The sequence below is a fragment of the Ceratotherium simum genome, chromosome 2 (genome assembly GCF_057802395.1).
Source record: "Ceratotherium simum simum isolate JZ-2026a chromosome 2, ASM5780239v1, whole genome shotgun sequence".
NCBI classification, from domain to species: Eukaryota; Metazoa; Chordata; class Mammalia; order Perissodactyla; family Rhinocerotidae; genus Ceratotherium; species Ceratotherium simum.
This window is the reverse complement of record NC_141901.1, coordinates 36,313,299-36,322,730: the sequence shown is the minus strand read 5'-3', so window position 1 is coordinate 36,322,730 and position 9,432 is coordinate 36,313,299. Positions and strand designations below refer to the sequence as shown.

The 9,432-nt window shown below is 40.6% G+C and overlaps 1 protein-coding gene across 1 annotated transcript; it reads left to right on the top strand.

The window, feature by feature from the left end:
- The first annotated feature begins 8,062 nt into the window (after window positions 1–8,062).
- On the top strand, window positions 8,063–8,847 carry LOC101407391 (serum amyloid P-component-like). Its single transcript, XM_004442762.3, has 2 exons — window positions 8,063–8,126; window positions 8,240–8,847. The coding sequence occupies exons 1-2, from the start codon at window positions 8,063–8,065 to the stop codon at window positions 8,845–8,847; spliced, it is 672 nt and encodes a 223-aa protein (XP_004442819.1).
- The last annotated feature ends 585 nt before the right edge of the window (window positions 8,848–9,432 follow it).

Genomic DNA, 9,432 nt, shown 5'->3' with positions numbered 1-9,432 from the left:
ATTCTTTTCTGACCAACTCTTCCCGTGACAGGCCCTACCACCATCACCTCCCTAGGTGTGCACGTCTCCCAGTTTCCGAGGATTTTTTTCACATGTTCGTCTCTCTCTTAAGATCCTGAGCTCCTTAAGGATACAGGTTCTATCTGGCTTAGGACAGTGACTGGTACATTATAAATACTCAGCGCTTATATTTTGAGTGAAAGTATGCCAAGATTTTCTATTTAAAAAACTACATTTAAAAAAATGGAAATACATCATGATAAGTCTAAAATATTAAAGGTATTTGCAAAGAACTGTGGAGGCAGACATTAAGGAGCAACTAACGTTGCCTGGGTGAAGTAGAAGGTAGAAGAGAGTAGTTGTCAATGATGATGACCTTGACGACGAAGGCAGCCCCTACCAATATATTTTCTGTCACTCATTCTTCTTATTACTCCTTTCTAGCCATACAGGACTTCTTGTCATTTCTCAAACATGCTGGTATTTTTCTGATGTAAGCCTTTGTATTGTTTTACGATAATTTTGATCAAGATATATTTATACATGTGTGTGTATATATGCATGCATACAGCATTGCAATATAAAATATACTTCTTATTATGGGTTTTAGTCAAAATCATTTTACAAAACCCTAATCTAAAGCAATAGATTTTTATCTTTAACAGAACAGAGACTTCTCTGAAAATCTGATGGAAAAATGCAAACACGCCCACACACAGAATGTTTTACACACAATTCCAGAGAGTTCACATACCCACTGAAACTCATTCAATAACCCCTTAGGGATCTGTGGACCTCAGCTTCAGAACTGCCCCTTATGGTACATCAGATGCTGATCCTCACTGAGACATTGGCATCACCTATTAACTTACCCAGTCTCCTATGTGAGACAAAAGGCTATTCCAGGAGAAGACACCCACTATGCCTGGGACCCTTGACCTTCAGTGGTCTGTTGAGAGAGAAAAATCATAGGTGACCAAAATGTGCCGTAATCCTAATGTTGTGGTTAAAAATATGACAAAAATGTGAGGTAGAGAATGAAAAGACTGACCTTGGAGTTGAAATAACAATGGGTCACTTATTTCCAAAATATAGGCATGTGTAAAAATAGATGTTATTATACCTTTTCCAATGTATTTTCTAGCTCTAAGAGCAGAAATATGTAAGAATTTCTTAACTAAACACATAACCACCCATGCAAGAAAAAAGTGTAAGATATGAGCAGAACAGAGCTCTTCAGAAGAACTTTAGTGGGAAAAGACATGGGGCAAAAATAAACTTTCAGCCCCCACCTACCCTCTCAGCGGAAGGGAAAATGAGCATTGTTGGGCTTAATTTATTGAAAATTGCAGTTAACACTTAGAGAAGAGCAATCAAAGCCACTTGCCCAGAATTAGCCACCACCATCCCTAATAATTACCATATAGCCACTATGGGATTAACAATTCTCAAAGGCTTTTGAGGGAAAAGAAGATAAATTTTAAGAAGAGGAGTTCTGGATAAAGGCACCATTCCTTGAGAAGAGTCACTCTTCTGTTCTTCCTTTGCTCACCTTCCAGGGCTGCAACAATAATGTGGTTTAAAAAGATCTTTGTTTTCTCTTACAAAAGTAAAGGGTACTCCACCTAAATACAAACTATTTAAGTGGCCAATGGGGATGAATTCATGGAAAGAAGTTCCTCTCTTTGTTGCAACTATTTATTTTTTAATCAGCAAATGGTAAGGAAAGTCTTTTTGAAATGCCTATTAAGGATCATACAACTGAAATCGTGGAAGTGGGGAAAGGCTCAGGAAGTCCATGGGATTCTTTAACTGAAGTCACTGCTCTCATCATCACTGGGTCTGCTCCACTCACAGACAAAATTCAAGCACCAAATGACCAGATGAGGTGGGAGCCAGCAGGATTTTCAATCAAAATGCTCCCTTGTAAGAATAAGTTATCAAAGTGCTCCTGGAATGCTGCCTGTCTCTGCAGTAATGTACACCCTGAACAGAAATCCTAGCTTCTGCCTTCTTTATAGAGCATAAATAGAAGAGTAGGATAAGTGCTTGAACCAGTTCACAACAAAGCTTTCTATTTGGTCTACTCGTGAGATGTGAAATATTTGTGAGCAGGAAAAACATTGGCCAGGACAAAAGGTCTCCTGATGAAATGAGTCAATCTGTTAAGAAACGCTTCTGTCCACAGCTCTGTACATGGTATCCTTGGCCTGTGCGTACCTCAGACTGTAAACAACAAGGTCCAACAGCAGAGTTCTGATGGTGTAGGTCTCTGACAGCTGGTCTATTTTCTATTGAATTCATAAGCTTGGGCTTGAGGTAGGTTATAGAGGCAAAACCGCACTAGACAATGACCATGGTGAAGTGGGAGGAACAGTTGGCAAAGCCCCCAGAAGAGGCAATCCTAAGCATGGTGGAGGTGATGAGGATGTTGATGTAGGAAATGTAAACCAAGCCCATGGACATCTGAACATATGTGTGCGGAATAAAAAATTGTTTACTTCATGGATAGTACTGTCACTGCAGAAGAGTTTCATGGCGAGAAGGATATCACAGAAGAAATGGGCCACCACAGTGTCACAGAAGTACAAATGGAACACGGATGACATCTGGACAACTGCTATGACCAGGCCAATGCTAAAGGCCTCACACGCCAACTGGGCACACACCTTCTTGTTCATAAAGACTGTATACCTCTGGGATTTTCAGATGACCACATAATAGTTGGTGGTGGTAAAGATGACAAAGAACAAGGAGATTGGCTAGTTCTGAGATATGAGACAAGAGAGAACTGTGGAATGATGACCAGTGTATATAGTCTCTGAATTAGCCAGTATACTCAGGAAGAAGTACATGGATGATGTGAGTGAGAGCCACGATGGTAGCATTCCCTGCTGAAGTTAAACATGGATGACAGCACTCACAAATCTGGGGATGCCCAGCAAGGTGAACTCTGTCAACTTCTGTGAGGTTCTTTCTCTGTATTCTACAGTTTCAGGGGTATGAATTAAATGGGTCAACATGGGAAAATCCTTGTTCTGACATGGACTCTAGGTCATGGGCAGAAACCTGACATAGGAAAAGACAAGAGGACAAGAGTGAAACAACACAGCTCTACCTAAGACATCTTCCAGCCACATGACTAGAATTCTGTCCCTTCTTCCTCAGTGTGTGTATTCTCTGTCACTCTGGACTGAGAGATATATTCCTATATATAAAGAAGGGAACCTTTCTCTTCAACATACTCAAGACAGAGTTACACTGAGTTCCTACCATTATATGTTTTCTTCTTTTCACATCTCCTCCCCACATGCTGTTCTCACAAAGGGACTGTGAACGGCGAAGAGATGGTTATGGTCAGTGGGTTCCACTGAATGTTAGGTTTTATACAAATCTTACCTTAAAAAAGATTGAATAAAACATCCATTTCAGCAATGAAGGTAAACTTTATAAATATTACAAAGATGAGTGGTTCAAAAATAAATGGATGATAATTTGGGGATATAGAGAAGGATAAAGACTGAGAAATAAATATTGTGACGTTCTAAAGAGGAGTTTCAATTGAATTCTGAATTCAGAAGTGAGATTTCATTGAAGTAACATGGTCTAGATATAGGACTGGACCCAGAAGTAGAAGATGACAAACTTATAACAGATTTTCTTTTATAAATGAAGAACTGAAATCAACAAAAGACTCCTATGTATCAACAGGACCTGGAAAGGGATAGACCAATTTGTGATAATACCACAATTGAGGAGGGGAGATAGGAGTCTGCCAGCAGTCTGGAGCCTGGCATTTAGAGTCAAAATAGCTCTTTGGTAGAAAGGTCAGTCATAATCTCAGGTGAACACTGATTTTTCTCTGTCATTGGGTGAAGTGTTATCGGGTGGGAAGCAGAGACACAATAGCCTCTCTGTCAAGAAGAAGCAATCTATAATCTGTATGGGAAATATACATTGGATCCTGAGTCCCCTAGAGAATCTTGTTTCTTTCCTTTTGTTCTTTGTCAGAACTACTAAACCTAAGGAAACAGACTCCCTTCCTTTTTGTCCCTCCATTATCCCCTGCAACCTGGCTCTCCCATGCTCAATTTAAGGAAATTTCTCTTTCAAAGGTCACCAATGAAGTTTTTATTGCTAAATACAGCATCCTTCCTACATAGGTCCCTCTGATGCATTTAATACCTCTGGACACTGCCTCCTGGAAACTACACTAACTTGGTTTCCATGCCACTACACACACTATCCTTTCTGCCAAACATTATTTTTTGTCACCCTCCTGGACTCTTCCCTTGTCTCCAACCCCACAAATGAGAATGATCCCTCAGTGCTTGGCTCCCTGACCTTTTCTTTCTTCTTTTTTCTACTGAAAGAGTTAGTTCATTTTTGTTTCATCTTCACTTATATGTTGATCCCTCTGAAACCTATATTTCTAATCCCAAATGGCACTCACATATTTCAAATTCTCCGCTGGCCTTTTCTGTGTGTAAGTCATACTGTCATTTCAAATTTAGCATTTTAGGAACCAAACTTATCACCTATCCTCCACCTCCTCCAAATGCACTTCCTCTCAATTGTAGCACCACATTTTTCCAAATCATACACAATGAGAAATTTGGAGTAAAATCTAACTTGGTTCCATATTCTATGTATTTTTATTTTTAAAAATCTCACCTTTGCTCTTTTTTCTTTTACCATAAGACCTTGCATCAGTCTAAGATTGTGTACCTTTAATTTTATACAACACATATCAGGGTGATAATCAGTCACTCTTGACGTCTCCATTGCCTCCTTTCATCTAGTACAAATAAATGCTCTTAAGTTTCCTTATGGCTAACAGAACACATGGCAAATAATACTTTATTAGCACCCAAATCCTGTTCTACCCATCTTCTCCTTTAGTCTCCTCTCTTATTGTGACTTTATGTCTTCCATAAATACCCAAGGCCTTAGAAAGTATCTTTCAAGTATTTTTTAATCCCTCAGGTAGTCTTAAGTTAGATCTCACACCTCTGCCTTTTTTCAGCTCCGAGTTTATGCCATGCCCTCCTTCTGGCACTGCCAATGTCCTCTTCTTGGCTCCTCTCTGAAGGCAAACTTTACTGCATACCAACTGATGTCACCAAGACAACTCCACTTACTGGTGACCCTGCTTCTATCTAACATACTGTCATCTTTCCGCTCCTTGCCTCAACCCTTCCAGAGCCACCCAGACAGGAACCTGAACATTCACTGGTAAGAAGGCACCCAGGAGCCTCTCAGCAACCACGGGCATTGGTTCACTTTGAAAACTCCACCCAATTCTCAAGACTCAGGATTCATTTTCACATGTTCTGACATCAGAGCCTTCCTTTCTGCAGCAGAGTCTTCAGTATCCACTTTGATGACTCCTGAAGCTAGAGCTGTTCTCTTTCAAAGCCTAAGACACGTGTTCCAGAGAAGGAAACTAACGAATAGAATCAGGTCTGACCTCCCCTACCCTTTTCCCATTGTACTAAGAAAACTCCTTTCCAGCGAGGCTTTGCCTCTTCACAATGTCTGGACACATCATTTTCATGTCCAGCTGTTAACCCTAGCATTGGCCTTAACAGCAGTATAAACTTCATTACCTCTAACATCTCCAGGATCACTCATTCCGCCAGGCCGGCTCCATGGTCTCATCTCCCATTAGAGAAAATTTTCCTCTACATTGATCTCCAAACCATCTTGGTTGACAGAATGATAATTTATTAACTTATGATGAAAACTAGAAGCAGCTGGTGAACTCTGTAGTCTCTAAATTTTATGGCACTCGTTCATTAACATCTGAGAAAGGGAATTGCAAAAGAAGGAGGGTTCCCTGTAAAGGTTATCTCCAAGCTCCCACTTCCAGCCTGACCTGCTCAGATTATTCAATTGGATTCTGCATTTTACTCCTACTAAACTGTTTTATGTAAAAAGTCCTCACCTTGCTTGAATTCTTTGATTCCACAAACATTTACCAGCTTCTTTCATGTGCAGGAATAATTGTTAAGTAAAATGGATGATGTAAAAATGAATAAGACCTAATATTCAGCTTCAATCAAGAGAGGATGAGAGATAAAAATACTAATGTCTATAACATGAGACAGACAATGGTAATATCCATAAAAAGCTTCAAAATGATAATGATAATAATAATCATCCAGAGACCGTTCCGTGCACTTTATGTATATTATAGTATCTCATTTATCCTCACAAAAACACTACAAGTGGGTAGTTTTATCTTTGTTTTGTAGAAAAGGAAACCAAGTTTCAGACAGGTTTAGTGACTTTCACAATAGTCAACCACTAGTAAATTCTACTCCAAAGTCATTGCTCTAAACCTTATAGGGAGTTAAAAAGAGGTGAAAATAATGTCTAATTGAGACATAAGGAAAGTCTTTGTAAAGCAAATCACTTTCGAGATTGCTTTTGAAGAATGGTTACGATTTTAAGAAACAGATAGGTAAAAAAGAAATTCAAGACAGAATAAAAGCAGTGAACAGAGGTAATGAAATCAGGAAAGCCAGGCACGTATGAGAAACAATTAGAGGCGTCTGACTGGAGGACAGGGTTTGATTAAGAGGTTAAGGCCAGGTTGGAGCCAGATTGTGAATGGCATTGGCTTCCAAGATGAAGGATCTGTATTTAACTCAGGAGGCAATAAGATGTATAATCCCAGCTCCAATACCAACTCTTACTGTGCAACAAGCCAGATGAGGCATTACAACCTGGGATTCAGCTTAGAAAAAATTAGAGAACAGGAACTGCCCAGAGCTGAGGATTAGAAGGATAATTTGGACAACGGTAGAGAAAGAGAATTCTTCGTGGCAGTTATTGTATCACTGAAAAGGCTAATCAGAAAGTCTGCAGCAAACGGAAAGAAGAAGGAATAAACAAGAAACTGGACAATAGGATGAGAATGAAGATTCCACAGAAATTAGGGATAGGAAAGAAAGAAAATAATGTGACTAGAAAGGAGAATTTCAGTTCTGTATCTTAGAGGCAGAGCAGGTTTGAGTGGTGGCTAATAAGTTGTGATATTTTAAGTAGTAGCAGAGAGAATGGAGATGGAGATCATTGGGGTTGTGCCAGGGTAAGTCACCACTGGATCCCTAGCACATAGTGTAGTACCTGGGAATTAATGAATAAATGTGAGTGTAATGTATTATTCAGGTCATCACCAAAGATTAATGTAAATATACCCCCAATGGTTAGGGACTCAAAGAAGAAGAGAGGAAAACTGAGTGATATGCTGAAATATCTGCAGATAGTGGGCAGATTACCAGGAAAATAACTCATAATGATAAATGGGAAAATCTAGCATAAGGAAGCACCATGATACTCAAAAGAAGAAAAAGAGCTTGGGTAACAGTGGCTGAAAATACTAAGCTTCAGGGGGACAGACAGTGCATACTCTAATTCTCTCTTTCAGTATTAATTAATACTGAATTAATCAAAGGTGAAGGGACTTTTCAAGGTCTTCAGCAGAAAGTAGAATCCCAGAATGTCCTACAAACAGAAGACTACTTCACAAAACTATAAAAAGAAGAAAAAGCCTTGGACGCGCAGCCCACAAGAGGCCTGAGTTCAAGGAGACCCACCACATGGCTCAGGAGCTCCCAGCAGAGCACAGCGTCATCAGACAGAGGGGCCCCGGAGAATGGAGTGAGGCCCTCCTGACATGGCCATCTTGGTCCCTCATCTCATCCATAATACTGCAGCTCCACAACAACTCTCTTCCCAGCACCAGAATCTGGGTCATAGGGTTGACCCTCTAATTGTCCCTTGTATCTAATAAACTTCCATTGATTCCCCGGCCGGGGGCCCCACCCCTCCTTCCCCATCAGTAGCTCTGATTGTTGGCACCAGGGGGCAGGCCTGGAAAATCACTCACACATTATTGGTGCTCTCCATCCCCCACTCTTACTCATAAGTGCATATAAACCATGAATAGCCTGAGATCTGAGTGTGAATCTCGAAAGCTGGGTAGACAACCACTGTGCTGTCTGTACCCTCTTCCTGGTCACCGCTGCTACTATAACAGCCCCAGGCCAAGAACATGGACAAGCTACTGATTTGGGTCTTTGTCCTCACCAGTCTCCCAGAAGCCTTTGCTCAGACAGGTAGGGTGGTCGGGGAATGGTCAAGGAGCGTGAGATGAGAAAAGAGGTTGAATGTGATATTTTTTCCCTGCATTTATGGTGAAGGTCATTATATTTCTTTCTCTATCCCACAGACCTCCATGGGAAGGTATTTGTTTTCCCTAGAGCATCCTCTAGTGACCACGTGAACTTGATCCCAAAGCTAGAGAAACCTCTGCAGCAGTTTACCTTGTGTTTTCGAGCCTATAGTGACCTCTCCCGTGCCTACAGCCTCTTCTCCTACAACGCCCGGGGCAAGGATAATGAGCTACTAATTTTTAAAGAAAAAGTTGGACATTATTCTCTACACATTGGAGGCACAAAAGTTACTGCCATAACTATTGAAGAGGTCCCTACCAGTGTGCACATCTGTACTAGCTGGGAATCTTCGTCGGGCATTGCTGAATTTTGGGTCAATGGGAAGCCGCTGGTGAGAAAGGGCCTGAAGCAGGGTTATTCTGTGGCAACTAACCCCAAGATTGTCCTGGGACAGGAGCAGGATTCCTATGGAGGAGCGTTTGATATAAACCAGTCCTTTGTGGGAGAGATTGGAGATTTGTACATGTGGGACTCTGTGCTGTCTCCAGAGGATATCCTGTCTGTGTATCACGGTTCCTCCCTCAATCCCAATATCCTGAACTGGCAGGCTCTGAGCTATGATATAGAAGGATATGTCGTCATCAAGCCCCTGGTGTGGAACTGAGGGTTTGAATCAACAAGACTACTTGAAAATGAAATGACCAACATCTGAGAGATCTGCTTAAGGCAACTGGATACTACATCCTATATCTGTTAGCTCTTTCTTCCTTGAATTTCCTGTCTACATATGTGCCTAATAAAAAAATATATATACATATGTATATATAGTGTATTACACCATCTGCCTTTGTTTAGTGTTTGTCATATCCCAAACATTTTCTCTTATATCTACTTATTTGGAAATTGGTGTTTCATTATCCAGAAAAACCAAGTTGCAAAGTATGGGGAGGGAAACCTTTAAGTAACTAAAAAGATATGTCACAAAGCCAGAGCACTCAATGAGTGGGGTAGTGGCAACACTTACAAGCTACTGATAATCATTAACAATGCAAAATGTGTGTAGAATTGCAACACAAATCCTTCTGTTTGGTTTTCCAGTTACAAATCAATCAAAAAGAGGTCTGAGGTTATGCCAGGGAGAGAACTATAATGAGATGAGTAAGCAATAGTTGAGAACCTGATAGCAAGTAATGAGACGGGGAAAAAGACTACAAGCTGCAGGAATGAAAACTAAAAATGTATTAGAGTC

What these genes read in the sequence shown, in the direction of transcription:
- LOC101407391 (XM_004442762.3), top strand. Translation starts at nt 8,063, where the DNA reads ATGGACAAGCTACTGATTTGGGTCTTTGTCCTCACCAGTCTCCCAGAA. An exon ending in AGAAGCCTTTGCTCAGACAG is followed by an intron (nt 8,127 to 8,239) that starts GTAGGGTGGTCG and finishes TCTATCCCACAG; the next exon opens with ACCTCCATGGGAAGGTATTT.